Source organism: Uloborus diversus, chromosome 8 (assembly GCF_026930045.1).
Source record: "Uloborus diversus isolate 005 chromosome 8, Udiv.v.3.1, whole genome shotgun sequence".
Lineage (NCBI taxonomy): Eukaryota > Metazoa > Arthropoda > Arachnida > Araneae > Uloboridae > Uloborus > Uloborus diversus.
The window spans coordinates 150304668-150328756 of NC_072738.1; the positions used below are offsets into that span (position 1 = coordinate 150304668).

The following is a 24089-nucleotide window of genomic DNA, read 5'->3' on the forward strand; positions in this document are numbered from 1 at the left end:
GTTGTTGTGATGGAAGTGTAAACTGTAAACAAAAAGAAATTGATATTAGAATCGTGAGTTTGGTTAAAAGAACTTCGATTTTTGGAAATAAATTGGAAGGTTATGTATTCGAATGCTTAGAAAATGAGCCACAGTAAAAAAATTATTCATTCCTGGCGTTACGGGTTTTTTAACCTTGTATTAGGTTTAATGTTTAGCGTTTATCCATTGTTCATTTTAAGGAGCTTTCTTAATGCATTTTGTTACGTCCTTCTTACATGTACTTTATCATGTTTTAATATCAATATTATCAACAAAAGACAATTTTTATTTTCATTTCCATCGTCACTCATTGGTTCAGATGAGGCAAAATCTGATCGTTATTCCTTGAAAAAAGTAGAAAGAAAGGTATTTCGATTTGTGATTTGTTTTTTCTCGAGATCATTTAAAACCTCACCATACATATCAATGTGTTTATGAACTAGCTAGTTACTGTTTCGACCTTTCGATGAGGATTGGGAGAGAGCACACAAAATCCGGTATGGTAGGTTTCCTCCCTCTAGATTTCTCTTAATACGATTTGTGCACTGTTAGTAGTACTGAATGACCATGAACCCTTTTTGAGCTTCAATAAGACAATTTTGGCTCCTTTATACCACTATTCATTAGAAGCCATGAAGATATTACCAACTACTTCAGTTGTGATTACAATTACTTCAATAAATTGATGTTCGTTTCATCAGATAGCACATATTAAGCAAAAATGAGATGTGTCAGTTTAACCCACCTCTACAGTTTTGCGCTACAATTTACGATACAATACCTATTTCCAATAGGTATTGTATCGTAATTTTATTATGTATCGATGTTTATCGTTTAGAAAAGTCAAGTCTGGAAAAATGTTGGTCAAGCATTTTTTTGTTTTTTGTTATTTTTTGTTTGTTTGAATGAGCATTTATTTCATTTGCAAAAGTTGATTCGATAGTTTTGTATGCAAATCGCAGCGTACTTATCTGACACATTACGTAAATTAAATGAATTAAAGAAAGCTGTCAGTGCAAGCAGGTGCGTCCCGAACTTAGAGCATAAATTCTCAATTTGTCGAATAGAATTCCAAATTTGCCGAATAATGATAATATTTCCTAATCGTTTGACACAATTTGCCGAGTAAGGGACCCACAATTTGGAAGATAACAGTGACCTTCCATCGGAGCCCCTCTGAGGGTATACGTTGTTACAACTTTCATTGTACAACATAGTAGAATTAAAGCCACGCGAAGAAAGTTCAACTTTTGCATCCAATTTCTGCAGATGAATGAGTATGATCTTCCGAGGAGTTTTTGATAGAAAAATTCATCAAATAAACTTGCTGATATCAGTACAAGAAGCATGTGCAAACTTCTGAAACGTCAATCGTTAACTTTCGATTATCAGTTTCTCGTATTCACATCATTTACAACTCACCCCTGATCATGTTTTTAATTGTCAGGCCATTATTCGCTCCCTCTTCCAACTTGGAGCACCACCAATTGAAATCCTGTACAGCTATCGGGCTCCAGAATTAGCAGATCTTGTTATCAAGACTTTTGGAGGGGCATCTAAACCTTTCACACTCTGCACGTCATTAGACACGCAACAACATACCCCTAAGGATGCTCACAAGCCCAGCTCCTGGGGTAGGCGCAGGGTTGGCCGAATTGGACCCAATGGGTTTTTTTGAAAAAACCCATTATTTAGCCCACTTTTGGGTTTTTTTAAATTTTCTGAGAAGTTTAAAAAAAAAATTAATTAAAATACTTTCATAATTTAAATTTCTTTTTTATTTGTTCTTCATCACAGACAATGAACACAAAAAATGAATTAAATAAATATATTTAACTTTTTTCTTTAACTGGTCAGTAAATAACTCAAATTATCTTGACTGAGTCCTGTCTCGTCTGATTTTCTCAATATTTGTAGATTGTACAGAGGAAACTACTCTAGTTAAAAGGCTTTCAGGTGAATTATTTTCTGCAAACCAACACGTCACAAATCTCGAATAAACACAAGGTATATTTTTAGAAATTAACAGGTTTTTCAAACGGTCAACAGAAAACAGAACAGGATGTACAGTATTTTCATTATCTTCGAAAAAGTTTAATATTTCTTACTCTGTACACAGAAGTAGAAAAACAGGCAACATTCAATTCAAAGAAACGTGTTGATTAAGCTGGAATTCAGTAAAAACTGATTTAAACTACTTGAGGTTCTACAGTAGTTTTGCATAACAAAATGATATACAATAAAGTAAAATGCAAAAAAAAAAAAAAGTAGTAATTAAAAACGAACAATAGATTTTATCACTCAAGAAGTAACTTTGCCTTAACTGTTGGTAATAATGAAAACTAAAAAAAATCTGAAACTTCACCATTCTTGGGGTTTTGTAGTCTTTTATACTTTTCTTCAGAATATGCTGAATTTTAACTAGTTTTCCAGCTTTTTTTACCTGAAGACTATTTTTGCACTTTGTCTATACACTTATGCTACAATATGCTACAAGTACCCCCACATTTTCCCTAAAAAAAGACAAAAAAACCCACATTTCTTTTAAAAAACCCAACTTTAGTTGGTTTTTTTTTTTGGGTTTCATTTAAAAAACCCTGGGTCCATGGGATTTTTTAAAAAAACCCGGGTTTTTGCCTACCCTGGGTAGGCGGGCACCTAGAGCGGCAGATTTTAGGGGTGGCAAATTTCAAAATTCAAACATTTTTTTTTTCATTCTAAGTGAGTATCTGTTTCAGTGCCATAAGATTCACTGCTCCAATGCTAAAAATAATAATAAAAATTTGAAGCGTGTACCAGTGTTTGGATATGCAAAACATAGTTTGGAATTTAACGAGAAATTCAATTTAATTTTCGATGTATCAAATTGCGTGGATTAAAAGTCTTTGTTTCAGTGCCATAAGATGCGCACTTTAATGTTAAAAAAGATAATTTAAAGTGTACCAGTGCTTGGACATACAAAAAACCAGTTGGAAACTAGAAACTCACTTTAGTTTTAAGCACTTTACTATTATTTTATTTTATTAAGATATTATCATTGTATATTATTATTACTATTATTCAAGCAGGGAGGGGGGCAGCACTTGTCAATATCGCCTAGGGCGGCAAAACTACTAGAGCCGGCCCTGAATGCTCATCACAAGATGTTTAAGAATTCGAAAGTAATTTGATTGCTTCAGTGTAAGATATTTTGCTGAAACTTATCCTGCTAGGAAAAGTCCAAATACTTTTTTTTTCCCGTTGATATGTGGGGAAAAATCAATGTGTTAGAGCAATGGCAATTCAAATATTTTGTTTTGGGAAAGGTCAAATTCATAAAGTCTTTAATTACAGTAAAAACTTGACTTAAAAATGCAGGAAACATCGAATTCTGAATCCATAAATTGTTTGCACTGTTGATTGCTTGGAAAGTAGTTTGTTAAAGAAAAATGCATGTGAAATAATGCAACAAAAATTTTAAAAGAAGAATTTTGTTGCTTTTGATTCAATTAAAAGCAACTATTAGCATTAAAAAAAATAGTAAAAACTAATCCGTGTTGAAACTTGCGATTTCAAAATTAAAACCTTTTCACTAACAAGATTAAAAATTGGGACACATTTTCAATCATTTTATGAAAGTTCAATGCATTTTGTTTTTCTCCTTTCTAAAGTAGTTTATGTTCTCTAAAATGTGGTAAGCAGCAGAAAAAAATCATTGTATGCGCTGAGCGGCCATTGTATCTACTTCAACGGAAATTATCTCGTATTTTAAATGAATTACAGTAGGCACCGCTTAACGTGATTACTTTGGGACAAATTCAATTTGATAACAATAACCGATTGATAACAATAGTCGAAAAGAATACATGACGCACAAAATGAAGATTTTTTCTATTCAGTAAGCATTTTTTTTTGCAACTGCAAATGGAAATTACAATGACTCAATTAAACGCAGTTTAAAACTATTCATTAGCAGAATGGAATAGTTCTTTTTTCCATGGATTTAAGCATCTGTTCGATGCTGCTAAGTCTTTTTTGCCCATTTTAAAAGCAAGAAAAAAGTTTTTAAAGTAAAGTTTTTTCTTGATTAACGAACCGTTTACGCGCGCATCCTTTTCTCCGACATTCGTAAACCAGTTTCAAAGCAGATTCAAGTTAACCATCTTTTCCAGCAAGGTTTTGCTAGTTGTTTAAATTTTCATTTAGCTTCACTTGGTTTTCAATCTCGTGACGATTTTTTTTTCTTTGTAACTTACGAAGTAATGGCTGATAAATTTTTAGTTGTACTGCTTTGACTCATCATGATTAATTTGTCAAAGTTTAAAAGTGTTTAAGTGTTTTAAATCCGTAAAAATTAAATTGTTAAATCATTGCACTTTTTCTCCATGGCTAAAATGCTTGACCGTTTAGATTGGATTTTTTTTGCATTGTTGGTCAGGGAAAAAAATTCTTCTGTTATACTGGTAAGAAGGAAAAGTATTTTCCCGGAAGCTACTTGTCAGTGTTTGCCTTTATATTTCTGTTGATTGAGGAACAAAATGAGGGAAAAATTCAAAGTTTATGAAAAAGTGATAACAATAAACAAAGACACTGATCACAATATCCGATCTTTTTTAGCAAATGTTAATATCCAATAGTTCCAGGACTTCGTGATTCTGATAACATTAAGCGAATGATAACATTAACCGTGATCACATTAAGCGATGTTTACTGTAGATTAATCTCTCTTTTTTTCTTGTAAGCATCATACTGCTTACACCCCGAAATTCAGTACTACTGTGCAAATGACTTAAAAAAAAATTTACAACGTTTGCGTTATTTTTATTTTAAATATATATTTCAGGAATCATCTGTTTTTATTTCAACTGCTTTTTTTTGTACCAAGTGTGTTTCTGTACTACATGATATGTGTATTTTTTGGAGCCCCTGTTTTTGAGTAAGTATATTTTCCATTTATGAATTATATAGTATCTATTTCTGCATTTCATATCTGTTGTGCTTCATATATGTATAAAGACAATTTTAATGAAATTGAGGACCTTATGAAATCAAGATAACTTACACATTTGTAAAAAGATTACAAATAGTTCGCACTTATTTTAAAATATTAGCTGGAAGGTAATAGTGGTAGTTTTAAATTCATTATCTCTTATCAACCAAAAACACCATCATTGATGTTGTATAATTTTATATGGAACTAGAGGTACCCGCACAGCTTTGCCTGTAGTTGAAAATGAAAAGGTCATTCTGTTAGCCTGTATATTTACAAATAATGGGTGACGAATTTCTTGCCAATTGGCTATGTTTATCCGCTCTCCCATTCCACATCATGATAATTTCGTAATTTACTCGTAAATCTTATGATAATTTTGCTCCAGAAAATGTTCTTAAAATTGACATAGAAAAAGAACAAAATCAAATTTTCGAAAAAATCGCTTTGAGGTGCACACCTTCATGCTACAAACTAACTTTGTGCCAAATTTCATGAAAATCGGCCGAACAGTCTAGGTGCTATGCGCATCACAGACATCCTACAGATATCAAGACAGAGAGACTTTGAGCTTTATTATTAGTAAAGAAAAGTGGTTTCTAAAGCAGGGCTCTCCAACCTTTTTTGCTCAAGGACCGCATCGTAAATTTTTGGAGGGAAGGCGAGCGAACAATCCAACAATATTTCAATTCAGATGATTTATTTAACACTCATAGACTAATAATAAGAATAGACCGAGCTATGGCAACCCTTTTGCTGCTCATAAACCAAACCAGGTGACTGGTGGAAGAATGATCTTTTACGCATTCCGATTTGTAAATTTGTTATTCTAAGTTGTAAATTCTTTTGTTAATATGGTGAGTTTTTCATTTAGATAGTACTGTGCATTTTCTTTACTCAATTTCAATAACTCTCTAAGCAATTAAAGATGCAGGCGCCCAAAAAGAATCGGCAAACGATAAGATTTTTACCCACAATTTCAATTTAGTATACCGATTAGTACATTTTTGCGTTAATGCAAAACGTTTACGCCATTATGTTCACACCAACGCTGACGTAGCAGTTCCAAACGAAATAAAAGTTACTGAAAACTGTGATCAAAAACTAATTATTAATGTCAAAATAATGCATAACTAAAAGAAAAACAGTTCAATCTCTGGACCTTTAAAAAAATTAAAATGAAAACACATTACTTCTTAAAATAGATGTCGAGTGCCAAACTATAGATAATATTGCCATCTAGCAACCATGCTGCCAAAGTTTTGGCCAAGCCTCCCACCAGTCACATGATGCATCCATGAACCAATTTCTTCATCAGCAAGTCTGGGAAAGCTCGGTCTACTCTTATTATTAGTCTATGTTAACACTAGCTCCCTGCACCTCCATTTATTTTTTTCTTAATAAACGCTCAGTGGCATGAGTGTACCCAGGATTCACTCTTGCCCCAGTTTTTGAGATCAGGCAGTAACTTGATGCTACCGCCCTTATCCAGACTTGTCAGAGTTTGGGCCAGTGGTGGTTTTAACCATGGATCAAACTGGTTAAAAACGACTTGGATAAATTGGGGGGACGATTGATTCCCTGCATCCCCCTCCAATTTGACGGGTTTGAGAGGAGGAAAATGGCTTTTACAGTTTTCAACCGCCACCCCCTTGAATAGACTGTAAATCCGCCCCTTCTATTCACTATTTAAGTAAACAATTTCACACCCTATGCAAGTTATAAATGATTGTATGTCCCAAAAGGTTAGTCACATCGTAGGAAAAGTATGTGATAATGTTTTTTAAAATATGTTTCGAACAGTGCAAATAGCACAATATATACTTGTTTCAAAGTTTAATGCGCAGAAAATGAATTTCAAATTTAATCAAAGTATATTATTTATTTTTTAATACTTTGAATACAAGTTACAAGTTTTGGGAAGAATAGCTATTAGTTTCTATTGTAGGCTGTTTCATATTCCTAATAAACGAGTCTCTTGTCTTTGTTGTGAACAATTTTTTGAGGTTAATATGTATAAGAATAGTTGCAATTTAATCAATTAATCAGTTTTAAAATTTATTTCAATTATCTTAGATAAACATCCTATTTCTTCTAATCATGCATTAAAATGTGCAATATTATGCCTACAAACTGTATGCGTACACTTATTAGTGTGCTTTTATGCAATACAGTTTTGGCCAGTTGGATATTATAAGTGCGGGGGCAAAAATTTTTTTAAAGCTGAAGGCCAATGTCTTAAAAAGGTCAATTTAGGACATTTTTAGCAAACTGAGGGGAAATTGTGCTGAGATTCTCTCCCGAAAATTTTTGCAAAGTTGAATCATTTCAAAAACGCTATTTCATGATATCTTTGAATGACTTAATGAAGAGAGAATGAGTTCGTAGGTTTCCTCCGTTGGAACTGATAAAGCCTTCAAAGCTCAATTTTAGACTTTCTTTAGTGACTTCAAATTCAAAGAGAAATTCGGAGGTCTGCCCCCGAATTTGTTTTGTAATTTGGTCCTAGAAAAAAATTCCGAAATTGGAACCTTAACGACACAAATTTAATCCCTCTTTGAAGTTACAAGAAGGAGGGAGTGTATTTGTGGGTTCTCCTCTGGAAATTTTTCGAAACCAATGTCTAAAAATTGCAATTTTAATCTACCATTGATGAAGAGAGTGGACCAGGAAGTGGGTGACAGTTGAGTTCCAAGGTTCCACCCAAGCAGACATACATCAAACCAAGTTAATAAAAATATGCACATGGTAAAAAAAGGAGTTTTTAAATACTGTGGAGTCTCGATAACTGGATTCCCTGAAAAAACATGAAAACGTTTCACCATTTCATTTGAGATTCCATAATTTTAATTCCTGAAGAGTTTCTGTTCCATATTTTTTGAAAAGAGATAAAAACTTCCTGTCAGTCAGGTCTGTTAAAGATAAAAAGTCCTACTCACACTTATTTGAAAGACATGTATCATGGTGCATTCTTTCTGTAGAGGACTCCCTTGGGTAGGTACAGATGTGATATACCCCCCCATTTGGCGACATCCGATTTTTTGCACAAAATTGAAATATTTTTTTCGCCAATGAGGCGATAATTTTTTAAGCATGGCATCCCTGGTGAAACTAACCTGTGTTTGGCAACGCGAAGGCAATCTTGTTCGAACTTGTTTACGTGGGTTGTTTACTCGGTTTTACGCAGGAGAGATACGTGTTGTTTCGTGCAATATACCTTACAGGAAAGCTTATTTTGTGTTAGTTTAGATTCAGTAGTTGTGTTTTGAAGTAAAAACATTAGAAAATGCCAGTTTCTTCAAACTTGAACGTTAATTAAAAGTTAACTCCAACGTGGTGTGTATCTGTAACGTGCCATTGTCATATGATGTTTTGTCTTGGACTGAGTGTGAGGATTTATACCATAAAAAGATAAGTTCTTTATTTTAGAATTCAAAAAAAACTCTCATTTCCGAAATTCTTTGTTTTTTACAAATCCTTGAGGGGTTTTTGTAGTTTTTAACTTTATTTTTACTGTATGTAAATTAATTTTACAAAAATAGTACGGTTATTTTGTTCTAAAAGTTCATTCTTATCGATCCCACGAATTATTTAGACATATTCTATTAACATGCCTCCTTTAGGTACTGAATTTCTGAAAAAAAGTTGACTCCAGCATTTTATAAAAATATAAAGGTGTTATTTTATGTAAAATATGATAGGTATTTTGAGAGTATGTCTATATAGCAAATAAATGTATGGTATTTTTTTATTGTTTATGTTTAGGATGTTTTGTTGAGACATTTCTACTTTTCATACATCGAAATTTGAATAACTAAGCGCTTTTTTGGCTGAAATAGTTATGGATTTTGGGGATGTTTTCCGCTTTAAACATCGCGATTTGAATCGCTTTGCTCTTTTTTAACAGAGTATGAGAAAAGTTTTTGTTCGATGAAATGCATGTTGGAAAATAGCTTTTATTTCTATTGGCACATATTTCATTGGTGAACTGTTAAAGTAATTTGTTAATTTAAGCATTTTAAATACTTTCTAGTTATTGTTCTTTGTGTACAAAACCTTTCTAGTTTCTGGTATTTTTGAAGCGTATATTCGTGATGTTTTTTGTTGTGGTTTTCTGTTGTTTTCATATATATTGTGTTCTGAAGTGCTTTGATCATGTTTTTTTAATCTGATTTTTTCCTGTTGGCGCTAAAAAAAGCATCGCTAAAAACGATGTATGACATATGTTGTCATACATCGTTTTCTTGGCGACGCTTTCTTGGCGCCAACAGGAAAAAGTCGCCAAGGGCGTGGTATATCACATCAGTTCCCCCTGGGTATCTTTATCCCACCCATTCCTAGTCTTTTAGAATTGCACTAAAAGCACAGAGCGTGCTGGCTTGCTCCCCTGGATAAAAGATGGAATTCGCTAAAAGAGCTTTCCAAAAAAGGATTGATTGACTAAGAAACTATAACATTAAATTCTGAGAAAGGTCAATATAAAAAAAGAAAGTTGGTAGCAAAAATTGGACTAGAATAGCAATTGGATGTCGACTTATATGAGTATAGGACATCCTGCGAATGTGTGTCAAGTTAGGCAGGTTTTCACCCATCAAAATTAGCATTGGGCAAACCCTCAAAAACATAAATGTCGAGTTACCAGTTGTCGCATTATCTGCATGTTAAGTTACCAAAGTTTCATGGTATTTAATGTCAACCACAGTAAGATAAAGATATAAAGTATCTCGGCTCATAGCTCAAAACTATCTGCAGTGGAACGAAAATCAACATGCAGTGGGTAGGTAAAATGTTTAGCAAGAAAATGTCTTTTGCTTTCAAACATGTATTCGTAAAAGCAATAATGAACATTTTTCATTAATTTATCTTCAAATTTTGAAGATAATCAGTGTTAAATATGGATTATTATAAATAATTTTCAGTCAATGCACATATCTACAACAAATGTATCCGCTCAGGGCGTGAATGCGTGGGCTTAGATTATCTAGCTATGCCGTCAACCCGGGGTGACTTTGGCACATATGGGTGAATTTGCCCACTTTTCAAAATTTTCATGATTTCTGAAGCTTGAGAACTTTTTCTCCCTTTAGATAGAAGAACTGCATTGTATGAAAGTTTTGACACTTATGTTTGCTGCCAAGCTTAAGAAATGATACAAAATAACAGTTGAAAAGTGGGCAAATCACTCCATGTATGGCAAATTTACCCTATTTGACAGTATTTAAAAAAGAAAAAATTAGTTCAAAATTGCACTTCTTTTATAAAAATAAATGATTTTACAGTACTTTTCTCCCTTTGTTCAAAATTACCCTCAGTGGCAGAATAACTTTGAACCAGGTTAAAAACCCATTTAAAATGGTTTTATCCATATAATTTTAAATAATTTTTTAATAACTAAACGATGCTTATGGAGTTTTTCTTCAGTTTTGTGTCAATGGATACAATAACACTTTGAAAGTTTAAGTGGGGCTGTTGCTAATAGAGAAGCTATAGATCAAAGTTACCCTATGACAGTTTAATTTAGTTTATTCATTTATTTTTAATTTTGTTTCTATTTATTTTATTCATTTATTTTGTGTTTCTGTTTAATGGATTCATCTGTGTCATTTTTTGTATGAAATGTTTTTAATTTATGTCTTTTCACAGGTCATATACATCAACCTTGTATTTTAGCTGTTTGATGACATTGTTAACTGTTTATCCATTAATATGGCATTTTTACATGACCGACAATATTTCATCAGTGTTTCGTATAATTCAGGATAATAAGTAAGTTTCAATTTTGTGTCTGTTTTAAGCGGTAAAAATTATGAAATTTATAATGTTACTAGCGGTCCATCCCGACCTTGTTGGGGTTGAAAAATTGTCTATCTTAAAATGGTATTATGCAGTTACTTTTTATTTTAAAACATCATGGTATAGTATGAAACATTTTTGTTTTGTTTTTGTTTTTATGAGGTTTTGAAACAAATTGATTCATCTCATTTCCTGAACAATATAATTGGCACTGAACAATGCAATCTTCCCGTATGCAGAGGTCGAAGTAGTCCTATATATCCTATATTTCCTATATTTTCAAAAAAAAAGCATCAAAATCGTCCTATATTTTTCAAAAACGTCGTATATTTCCTATATTCCCATTTTTTACCCTATATATCTTTTAAAAAGAACAGTAAATAAACTTTCTAACATCGGATTTTTTGCTACAAGTACGTGCCCAAAAGAATTTCAGATTAAAAAGCTCAACTGACTAAATTCTGCAACAGGCACCTTCTCTCATTAGCTACAGCAATGTGACGTCAATGTATAGTGGGCGGAATTTCAAGAACTAAGGCTGAAGTTGGTTTTTTGAATTTTGCTTTTGGCGGGCAACAGCCGTTTGTTTTGTTTTCCATCATGGTTTTCGTTGGTATATTTTTGTGTTCAGTGCATTTTCTTATCAGAGTGTTCTAATTTTCTTTTTGCAATCTTTTCTTTTTGTGGAATTTTGGGATCGTGGCATGTTAGTTCCTTATGATGTTAAAATGTAGTTTGTTGTAATAAGTGGAATTATAATGTTGAAATCGCATCGCTTAACAAAATTCCCTGTGGAGTTGTTGAACCAGGAGGACATTAATTCTACAAATTTTGATGCATGGTGCATAAAGAAAAAGATGATTTTACCGCTTTTTGCCATTTTTGCAACTGTTCAGTGCCCATAAGCAATTGTGGATTTTCGCAATTGAGGCAGCATGCTAAAACATTCAAGCATAAAGAAAACTTTGAAAAACATCTGAAGGATACTTCTCAAGCTCTGTTTGTTCTCAATACAAGTGGTAAAGGGTTCAGTTTAGATATAAAATCAAAGAACAGTGGAATTAGTACTTGGGTCATGAATGAGGAAGAAAAAATAAAAATTATCTTGGTTCACATTTTGTTTAGTTATTTAGTCTATAAAGTACACTATTTTTTCAAAAATTATTCTTTCAACTACAGGAAAGTCATTTCAGATGTAAGGTATAATTTTGTTTGAGATTTTTTTTTTAAAACAAGATCATTGATAAGAATAACTAAATAATACATGAGAGTCATTCCATTTCAAATCAGGCAGGCAGGTATGAAAAGTGTCATATGACCATCACCGATTTTTTTGAAAAAAATGCAGTAGTTACAACTAGGGTACATATGAACTATCCCAAAAGGATTTTGCAAGAAAAATTTTTTTTTCTTCAGTTACAGCCTATTAAAATTCTGCACAAAATCCGCCATTTTGGAAAAAACCGGCAAAACACTCCATTTGAAATGGATACTATTTCAAAAGTATTTAACCTATTCGAATAATTCTTTTTTCTAAAAATAAATAAGGACTCATATATCCTCTAGACATCGTTTTTGAAAGTTTAGTTAGGTTTTTTGATAAAGAAAAAAATTCATTTTTGCCGCCAAAAAACTGCATTTTTACCAATTTTATGATTTTTTTTCTCCATGAAAAAAAAGTTTTTTTTTACTAAACTGAGATGGCAGTCTAAAGCCCTTATATGATAGTTTCATAACATATTTTATTAGAATCCTTGAGTGCATACAGCCTCGTAAATAAAATTTGAAATTTTGAAAATTTTCAAAAATTAGCGATTTTTGAAGTGATTTTACTGAAAAAACCCATTTTTTAAAAATCTAAAAATTGGCTCATTTGAACCCCATATAATGCTTAACTAGTGGATAGACACCGCATCCGGTATTTTTTCCCATAAAATGTTTTATGATTTTTTGAAAGTGACCTTATCGCCCATGGCATGCATGTAAAATAAAAATGTCTAATAATTTCAGTCACTGAAAATCTGATTATATTAATGCCTAATAGTTACAAAAACGGTGCACTTTATCAAGAACAACTAAAATCTTACTGACTTTTAATAATATATCAGTAACAAACTGCTTTTGATGATCCAGTCAATTCGTCTTTTTGTAAGACTCTGTGTGTAGTTTATAGATAGAAGAGCCTTTGGTGATTATATTAATGACTAGCTATGATAATGATGTACTTTATCAGTAACAGTTAAAATCTTTCCTTTTTTTAAAAAATAAATATTGGTTTATTTCGTCTCCAAAGCTATGCATTCACCGTTACTTTCATATGCAGCAACAAATCATATTTTTTCTCTTTCAATAGTCATTCTCTTCAACTCAATTACATGACAGGGGAAATCATCAGAGGGAAGAACAATACAATGCATTTAAAACGATTAATTTTAATTTCGTGCTTTGGTTGTCATTGGCGAATGTTGTCACATAATTTTTGGATCCTACCTCGTATGATTACTTTTATACGTAAGAATATTTATACTAAATTCAAACCGTAAAACTCACTTGTAGTTTAAGAATTTAAAAAGCCCACCTGTTTTATGAGAGAAGTAATCAATTGAACATGGTTGTAAGTTGAGATAACCAAACAGATCTCACTAAAGGTGACTATTATAGCCAGGGATCCAATTTCTAACAAAAGAAGTGCAGGATCCCTATAGTCTTCAGAACTTGTTTTAATGCTTAAGTGGCCTGAATTCGGTCAAAAATACAAAAATTCGAGTAAAACAAAGAAGGAAGTATGGGAGCTCAGCTCCCATAACAATTAGGCGCTGATCAACAGAAAAATATATTTATATAACGAAACACAAAAAGGCGAATTGACTGGGTCATCAGATATTTTGAAAAAAACTGCCGGGTTTTATTCAGAATGGCATAGGAATGATGTGAAAAAAAATTGGACTTCATATTCGAATTCAGTTTTGCGTTATTTTGGTTTTACTACAAAATTTCAAGGTGTACGAATGCTTTTGGGAGCCACTGAATTAGTCATTAATATAATCACCAAAGGCTCTTCTATCTATAAACTACACACAGAGTCTTACAAAAAGACGAATTGACTGGGTCATCAAAAGCGGTTTGATGTTGCTATATTATTAAAAGTCAGTAAAATTTTATTTGTTGCTGATAAAGTGCACCATCATTGTAGCTATTAGGCATTAATCCATTAATATGAGCAGATTTTCAGTGACTGAAATTATTAGAAATTTTTATTTTACATGCATGCCATGGGCGATAAGGTCACTTTCAAAAAATCATAAAACATTTTATGGGAAAAAATACTGGATGCGGTGTCTATCCACTTGTTAAGCATTATATGGGGTTCAAATGAGCCAATTTTTAGATTTTTAAAAAATGGGTTTTTTGAGTAAAATCACTTCAAAAATCGCTAATTTTTGAAAATTTTGAAAATTTCAAATTTTATTTCCGAGGCTGTATGCATCCAAGGATTCTAATAAAATATATTATGAAACTATCATATAAGGGCTTTAGACTGCCATCTCCGTTTAGTAAAAAAAACTTTTTTTCATGGAGAAAAAAAACCATAAAATTGGTAAAAATGCAGTTTTTTGGCGGCAAAAATGAATTTTTTTCTTTATCAAAAAACCTAACTAAACTTGCAAAAACGATGTCTAGAGGATATATGGGTCCTTTTTTATTTTTAGAAAAAAGAATTATTCGAATAGGTTAAATACTTTTGAAATAGTGTCCATTTCAAATGGAGTGTTTTGCCGGTTTTTTCCAAAATGGCGGATTTTGTGCAGAATTTTAATAGGCTGTAACTGAAGAAAAAAAAATTTTCTTGCAAAATCCTTTTGGGATATTTCATATGTCCCTTAGTTGTAACTACTGTAATTTTTTCAAAAAAATCGGTGATGGTCATGTGACAGACCCTGCCTGATCTGAAATGGAATGGCTCATGATATGTATTATTTCTTTTTTCATGGCAAAATTATTTATATAATGTGTCCTATATTTGTCCTATATTTTTTGTGGAAAATGTCCTATATGTGACAAGTCAGTCACTTCTACCCCTGCGTATGTAACGTTGTACTACGTATAGTTGTATGTTTAACCTTAAGATTATTAGAATACTGCCTTTAATTTTAAAAGTATGAATATGAGTCTTGAGAAGTTAAGAGATTTAAGGAATTCATGTGGATGCATAGCCTTGTTGACAAAAGTTATAGCACTCTTGCACATCCACATCTAATTTTTCTGACAAAGATTCTTAAAATATACCACCAGCACAGTCATTCCAGCCGAGGACTGCAGTTTCGTGCTTATTAGCACTCATCAGTTCTCAGTAACTGAGCTGGAGGTGGAAAACATCTTAAGGAAGCCAAGAGTGCCAAACAAACTGGTAGCTAATATAGAATTATCACTGACCAGACGAGTGACCGAAACAATGGCTCGGTTCAACTCGAAGATTGAAGGCAAGGAATAGTATTTTCAGTAAGTTACCGCCTAAGGGCTAAGGCAGAAATACATGAAATACACCGCCAGCACAGTCATTCCAGTCGAGGATTGCTAGCCTGGTCAAAATAGACATTCGAGTTCGGAAAAATTCGCATTGAGCCGAAAATTGCTACAGACCTTAAGAACATCATTATAAGTGAAATGTAAAAAGTCCTCATCGGTCTCGGTGGAGATAAAAATTTTATTCAAGGTCAAAGGTCCAAATCATTATTATTATTTTTTTTTTTAATCGGGGGAAAAAAAACGGATGATACTAAAAATAGGCACAGACCTTAAATACATCATTATAAATGAGATATAAAAAATTTAAATTAGTCCCGCTTGATCTAAACATTGTATAAAAAGTCAAAAATCAGAAGAAACAAAAAAAAAAAAAAATAAATAAAAAGTCATAAAGATTCACAGAAAGCTAAAAATTGGTACAGACCTTAAATACATCATTATAGATGAAATATAAAAAATCCCTATCGATTCCACTCAATCTGAACATTTTATGCAAGGTCAAAGGTCAAAAAATCTTTTTTTACTTGGCAAATATTTCAAAAACGTTAACTAATATCATAAAGAAGTGCATATTCATTTGTAAAGTATAATGATATGTTTAAAAGAAGTATTTTTATCAAGTTCAACTCTTTCGGATTCAAATTATGTGAAAATGGTAAAACAAGTATAACAGTTTCCCTTATTTAACAAATATAAGATGCCTCCGTAAAAAGCAAAACTTTTTTTTTTCAAATATACATTATTTTCCCTTTTTTTAGGATATATTTTTCATTTAAAACAAATTTAAATGCACAAATTTAAGTACTTAATATATAAAGGAGAAATAATGAAAAAATGTACTAACTTATTGCAGGAAAAGAAACACGTCTATTAAGAGGCTCATCTAATTTTTCCTCTCCGGCAAATATCATCTATTACTTAAAATACACCACCAGCTCAGTTATTCCATCCGAGGACTGCAGTTTCGTGCTTTTTAGCACTCAACAGCCCGGAATAGGAATCACATGAGCTGGAGGCGAAAAATCTCTTAAGGGAGCCGCACAAACTGGTAGCTAATGTAGAATTAGCACACCAGATGAGTGACCACTGCAATGGTGTGGTTCAACTCAAAGATTGATGGCAAAGCATGGTATTTTGTAGTAAAATACCGCCCTAAGCCAGGGTGAAGGCAGAAATACTTAAAATACACCACCAGCTCAGTTATTCCATCCGAGGACTGCAGTTTCATCCTTTTTAGCACTCATCAGCCCAGAATAGGAATCACATGAGCTGGAGGCGAAAAACCTCTTAAGGGAGCCATGAGAGCCAAACAAACTGGTAGCTCCCTTAAGAGGTTTTTCACCTCCAGCTCATTGTTGACAGTAAGATATTGCAATCCGTGGAGCCATTTAAAGATGATTTTTGCACTAATTTAAAGGTCTCTTATATGCTTCATGTGATCAAATGAATAAAAATTAAAAAAAAAATCTCTTTTGTGGGTATTTTGAAACCAAAATACCACTATTTCATTTAGGAGTCCTGTATGAGGCCAGAATGAGGGTAGAGTTAATGACATAAATATCATCACATTGATTTCTATTTATTTTTTAAAATGCGTTTTATCATTTTCTAAACTCTTGATTATCATACAGTTTTCTATTTATTTTTTAAAAAATGCGTTTTAATTATTCTTCAAACTCTTGAACAGTGATATGTTCATCTAGTTCTTCTTCCTCTTTGGTCTGGAACTTCTAAAGATTGCTCGAATGAAAAAGAGGGGGATCACTTATATCTTTTTCACCAATATTGTTGCATCTCCCCCATTACGGAATAGAGGGCGCTATTAGAGCGCGGGAAGAATGTACTTCCACTTCAACTTTTAGTCATCCATTCTTGTATTTTCTGTTGTCCTTGTGTTCTTGTGTGTGCTGTCGTTTTTGTGATGTGTGTAATAAAAGCTTTTACAAAATAATGCTTGGGTTCTCTTTGCATTGAATTAAACTTGACCCTACTCGTTTTCCAACATTTCTGGTGCCCAACGTGGGGCGCCAGAAATGTGCGTTAGGCATCTTCATCAGCATCGATTGCATTTGATTCAACATTGGAGCGCGACTGACTGAAGCAATTACTGCATATTTGTGAGCAAAACAATCTGACTTTTCTGCAGCCACAATTTATTTTGATTACATCCCTTCTTGCAATTGCAAAAAATAGTATGAAGAAGTTTTTCTGGAGCGTGTACCAGTAGAGTCTGAATTGGCTCCAAAACGTTATATTTCAGTATCCATCCCCAGTTTTCAGGGTCTAACTCATTGCCTTGCCATTCTTGGACTTAGTATTACACACAACATAAATGTTGATAAGCAGCAGCAGTTGTTGGAGGATGACAGGGTAATTGAACAGGTATATTATGGCGTGTATTTCTCACGAAATATAAATACCTGTACTTGTCAATTGAGTCGACTGTTTTTGGAGCTCCATGGATAGCAAGAATAAATTCCATTTGCGAGAATTATGCGCAAGAACAACTAATATTTTTGAATACTTCAGCACAATGAATTAAATCCTGATGTTTTCCAAAGAATTTAAATATTTTTGTTTTACCTCGCTTGTAAAACGCTGACGTGGTATTGCATCCAGTTATTGCATGTAAAAATAAGATATGATCTTGATACAGGATATGAAGTTAAACTTTGTGATGTTTTGCTTCTTTTCCAGTTATACCAGGTTTTAAAAGTAAATAATTGTGTCAGTAGGAGTCCTTGCAGTCCGTAGTATTAGCAAGTTGACATCTTCACCAACAATAGTAGTTGTATTTGTGTGGAAATTTTCTAAAGCTGTTTCAATTATTAGAACATCAGCGTCATAACTGGCTTGCTTCACTAAAATATGAGCAGCTATTAGTTTGCATTGAAATGATTCGAGACTTGTTATGTGTGTTAGCAAGAAATTGCTGCTGGTTTGTTGGAGCAGTCATAAATTTGTTAAAAAGGTCATCAGAAGACGGAGATATTTTAGTTATCTGATGACGTTGCTCTACAACTTTGATATTCTTAGTATGATCAAAATATCCATCGAATACTACAGTAACGTTGTTGCCAAAATGTCTATGCACGTAATTAACGTACTTCTCAAAAATTGCATCGAATTTTTCATCTCGATTCCATACAACGCGATGTAAAAGATATCCACCGTCGATGATATAAGTAGTATTTTCTTTATAGAATTCAACATTTAGACATTGAAAGCAATCATAAGTAGCTGATTTTTGTATTTTAGGCATTCCAATTGCATCAAAAAGTGATAATAGATAAGGAGCCAATTCATACTTGAAAAATGCTTCAAGCTCATCGTCCAAATATAGTAAAACCCCTCCTAAAGGACAGGACACCCCTCAACTGTGGACAATTTTTAATTCCCTGATTCTAAGGCAAATAACATTATTAAACCCCTGTCCTGCAGACACCCCTCTATTAAGGACAAAAAAAACTGTCCGATTAGTGTCCACATTAGAGGGGTTTTACTGTACTTAGAAATACTCATTCTTTGGAACAGCAATACAGGATCAAATTGTATCTTCTCATCAGGAACTTTTATAGAGCTGCTGACAGTTAAAAGAGGGAGAACTTTGTCTACGCGTTTCAATTTAATATTGTTGAAAGTCTGGCTAGACATTTTAGTCATAGAAAGAATTCCAATTTCACGAGCATTATGACAGTTTATGTTTTCATCGCCGATGACTCCACTTAAAATTGAAATTATGTTTTCAATCGCAGGCAAGGGATCATGTGATGAAAACCACTCTAAAAGTTTTTTAATGTCTTCAGTATATCTTTTTACAGGTGAATCACTTGCATCTACATGCTGATCTTTCGTTCATGCTTACATTAGCAAGATCTTCCAATCCCTCGCATACAGTATTCATTGCATGCATGCTATAGACCCATTTACTTATGACACTCTCTATCAGTATTTTCAGGGCTGGATTTAGGGGAGGGCAGGCGGGGTTACTGTCCCGGGACCTCAACAACAAAGGGGCCCCCCCACAATAAAATTTTTACGAAATATCCTAACTTTCACGGGTCAGCAAATTTTACGTTTTATCTCCCAGACATATTATTATCAATGTATAAGAAAGCCCTGATTGCAAGTATCCATTTAATTTTTTATTTGATCGATCATTTTAGTGGCCAATACATATTCTTCTTTCTTCATTTAATTTGTAATTTGTATCTATGAGTTAAAGAGAAATAAAGTAAGTTTTTTAAAAAATCCGAAAAATGGTTTACTTTGCAGGTCATCCTTACAACTTCTCGCTTCTTGAGCTCAAAAATTTAAAAATTATTTGACGAAATGAATTGAATGGAAATTTTTTTAACGAAAATGTCTATTGAACACATCGATTTTCTCCCGCTTCCCCTGTTTTTTTCCCCTTTTTGACATTTTTTAATAACAAAGAATTTTGAATTAATCATTAAAAATCTGTTATAATTTTCTATTAATTGCATGGGGGCGTTTTTTTTTAAACCAAAGAAAGGATTTAGCCCTTTAAGTTGGTGAAACCCCTATAATGTATCAAAGTATCGGATATTTTCGAAAATATGATGATCTTTATGAACCCTGATTAGGGGCCTCCACTCCTTCGTTGCCCTCTGGGCCTCCACACTTCCAAATCCGGCCAAGAGTATTTTTTCCAAGTTTCAAAAACTGCGATACCTCATGAATGTTACTGTTTATGGGGGGGGGGGGACAATTATTAGACTTTTTTAATACCAAGGGCAGAACCAGCTTCTGGTTTTGGAAGGACTCGTTATCAGAAAAAGATCAAAGTAATTTTCCGGCATAAATAGGGGTTTTAAGGTCAACGAAATATGTCATCAAAATGCAGTTTTAGGTAATATTTTGTTCCTTTCGTGGAGGGGGGATAAGACCACTGAGGCACAGCCTCTAAATCTTCGCTTGTTTGTACATAATTACATAGTTTTCAAACTTTGATTTGTATCCTCTATTTTTAAGACACTTACCATTTAAGAGGTATTTGTGAAAAATTGATTTTCTGAGCTTTGACCCAGAATAAAACGTTAAGCTCCATTGGGATTCATTGGGAACTTTTAAAATTTTGTTTATAATGATGTCTACAATTATTTGTAGACAATTATTTGTATGTTACTTTCATTGTCAAAATGCAATATTTGGACAAAAACTGAGATATTAGGGTGAATTTTTAGAAATTTGAGTCCCTGAACTGCAGTTATATACATTTTACCTTTTATTTAAATTAGACTTTGGTTTATATTGTTTGGCATTGGCTGACAATCATGCTGTTGAAAATTTTCCAACATAGCAGACTTGCAGCTTTGACAATAAAAGTCAGTTATTCAACAGTAACATATTTATTAATTGCAGATGCGTTCCTTGCAATGTGTCGGTAGAGAGCTATTTTTTAAATGTTTGCCAGAAAACAATGTAATCTAAAAGTTGACACAATAGTTTAAGTTTTACCATGAATTCTTTGAGTTTAAGAGTCCATAAGACCAAGTTCTATACATGCTCCTTATTAGATTTGCAGGACCTGTCCATCTACTGTCAAAAGACTTTGGAGAGATCATGTTGAAAAATTTTCAACAACATGATTGTCAGCCAACGTCAAACGATGAACCGCTAAAAATGTTCTAAAAGAATTCTTAGTTAAAAAAATAGTGAGATGAATATTGTACATTCTACCAAGAGTTGAGTGTTTCTCAATCCCGGGATGTCCTTCAAGTAGGGATGCACCAGATAGTTATTTTGCCGGATTCTGCATTCCAGGTTCTCTGCGCCTTTACATTAAAGACCAGAAATGGCGCAGAGCAGGTAAACTTTTATTAGCAAAACGTAAACCAACCTTGATAGCGGAACAGTAAAAGCTCTTGCTTTGCAAAACTGTGAAATGTGCGTTCTGGTTTCGAATCTGACTTGGGTTATTTCCTCATTTAGTGCGATAAAAACGTCTTGTTTGTATATTAAAATAAATAAATGTTTTATATTAAAACTAGTGGTACCCGCACGGCTTTGCCCGTAATAGAAAAATTAAAAGATCTTTTGGTTCGCCTGTATATTTACAAATAATGTATGGTAAATTTTCTCGCCAATTGGCTTGTGCCCATGTTTACAGTTCCACGTTATGATAATTTTGTAATTTACTCATCCATCTTATGATATTTTTTTTCTTAAAATTGGAATAGAAAAAGAACCACATCGAATTTTCAAAAAATCGCTTCGAGGTGCACACCCTCATGCTACAAACTAACTTTGCCGAATTTCATGAAAATCGACCGAACGGTCTAGGCGCTATGTGCGTCACAGAGATCCAGACATCCAGACAGAGAGACTTTCAGCTTTGTTATTAGTAAAGATAATTGGTGGACATTGGTTGTTTAAAAGCTTGAACTCGATACATCATTCGTGAAAGTCAGATGAAAGCTTAATTTTTAGTTATATGCAACCTTTCAAGCAATTTCTCTGTAAGCATACAGAAAATTCTGGTGTAACCTTACACAGAAATGAGTGAGACATTATGCTATAGTTTCATTACCATTGTGCGGTACTCAGATGCAAGAATCTTCAATCGAGTGAGTGGACTGTAAGCGTTTATTGCAATGGACAGAATGGCAGGTTTTACAATGGTGATTTTCTTATCGTACAAAAAAAGGTTGCCATATGTTGGCGTGAATAGTTCTAAGAAAATAACTTCGCCAGGGGCGATAAAGTTACAAACACTGCACAACCATGATGTAACCTTTCACAAGCGATGTGTAACTTAACACCAGTTATATCAGCTAAGTTAGTCCAGAGTAGTGGAGGTAGCTAAGCTGCTACCGATTTTATGGAGTAAGTTTACACAAATTTTTTTACAGTGAAGGGAAGTGGATGACATAAAAGCACGACATATAAATGGCAGTGTTTTTGTGTTCTATCTCAAGCAAAACAAAAAAAAAATTCATTTAAAATCTCTAATTTTCACGGTGTGCGTACACTCTATTTTCTTATTAGCAATTAAAGCAATATTCTGAACTTGTTCTGCCTTTTTCTGATTTTACTTAAAGGTTGTCAAACCTTCTTTTGAGCCCTGTTTAAATTTTCTCTCTCTCTCTCTTCTACTTTTTTTTATTGTTATTTTTTATTTTTATGCTGAAAGCTTTTCAAATCTTGAAATTTATTGATGTATTTACACACAAACCAAAATTCTTGAGTGTTTTTTTTTTAATTGAAAAATGAACGTGGCTAAATGTAAAATTTATTAATACTTTATTCCTGATTTCCGAATTTTTTAAAGTAATTTTCCATTTAAATTAGTTTTATTTTCCTAGCTGCAGTAAATATAGTTTTTGCTCAAATAGAGTCACCCCTTTTAAAAACCCAACTTAATACAAGGAGCTAATTAAAGTGATGAATAAAATATGACAACGTATATAAAGTACAAATTCAGAATGAAAAAAGGTTAAAAAACCAGCAAACAGCTGTTTCGGCACTCTAAAATACAAGTGCCATCATCTGTGCAATTAAAAACAAAGACAGGTTCAAGCCGACTAAAACACAGTCGAGGCGAACAATGGAATGAGAGACAAGTTGTAAAAGATATGAGAGCAGTACTGGAAACGATGACGTCAAGGTTACGTCAGAACTACAGAGGACAGTTGCACTCAACCGTTTTGTCCGTGACGTTTTCTCCCGAGTGCAACTGTCCTCTGTAGTTCTGACGTAACCTTGACGTCATCGTTTCCGGTACTGCTCTCATATCTTTTACAACTCGTCTCTCATTCCAATGTTCGCCTCGACTGTGTTTTAGTCGGGTTGAACCTGTCTTTGTTTTTAATTGCACAGATGATGGCACTTGTATTTTAGAGTGCCGAAACAGCTGTTTGCTGGTTTTTTAACCTTTTTTCATTCTGAATTTGTACTTTATATACGTTGTCACATTTTATTCATTATGCAGTACAAAGTTTTCGACTACTTTTTATGTAATTAAAGTGATGTTGATTTATGTTTCTGATGTGTGATTTTCTAGGTTTGACAATACAAATGAAAGTCATCTCCATGTTCTGATTATCTGGTCAATTATTGGAGCTTGGCTTGGTGCCATTCCTATTCCATTGGACTGGGATCGACCGTGGCAAGAGTGGCCAATTACATGTTGCATTGGGGCAGCTCTTGGGTCATCAGCAGCTCATTTTTTCATTGGAAGCAAGGTGCTCCTGAATCTTTTTAGAGAAAAGAAGAAGGTTTTGTTAAAGTCAGTGTGAATTATTTGTGGACACATTTGTCTTTGTAAATAAATGTTTTTTTTTTTTTTTTTTGAGCAATCATGATTGCTTATTGTTCTCACTTGACTGTTTTGTGATGTCCTATGATTTTATTTTCCCACCGCCACCCTCTGCATAATCACCGTCGACCGTCTCCTCACGATGCTGCTCCTATAGCGAAAACCAACTCCAGGTTGCATCCATGTCCTACACACAAACGTATACATACACAACTACACACACTCATGCACGCACGCAATATACACACAAACACATACACACACACACACATACACCTACACACGCGCACACACATATACACACAAACGTTACACATATACACACAAACTTATACACACATACACCTACACACACATATACACACAAACACATATACACACCAACACACATACACGCACAAATACATACAGACACCTACACATGCACACACACATACAAACAACTACCCACACATTCATGCCTGCACACAAACACCAACACATATGCCTACACACTCA

General features: G+C 33.4%; 1 protein-coding gene across 3 annotated transcripts; it reads left to right on the plus strand.

Annotated features, from left to right (window-relative positions):
- The first annotated feature begins 10 nt into the window (after positions 1-10).
- LOC129228111 (phosphatidylinositol-glycan biosynthesis class F protein-like) lies at positions 11-23577 on the plus strand. Of its 3 annotated transcripts, none has more exons than XM_054862755.1 (4): positions 11-53; positions 4844-4936; positions 10634-10756; positions 23337-23577. In XM_054862755.1, the coding sequence occupies exons 2-4, from the start codon at positions 4902-4904 to the stop codon at positions 23569-23571; spliced, it is 393 nt and encodes a 130-aa protein (XP_054718730.1). In that variant the 5' UTR covers positions 11-53; positions 4844-4901; the 3' UTR covers positions 23572-23577. The 3 variants fall into 3 exon arrangements, with proteins under 3 accessions (XP_054718730.1, XP_054718729.1, XP_054718727.1); XM_054862754.1 differs by having other exon boundaries at positions 17-523; XM_054862752.1 differs by having other exon boundaries at positions 17-387.
- Positions 23578-24089: the final 512 nt, after the last annotated feature.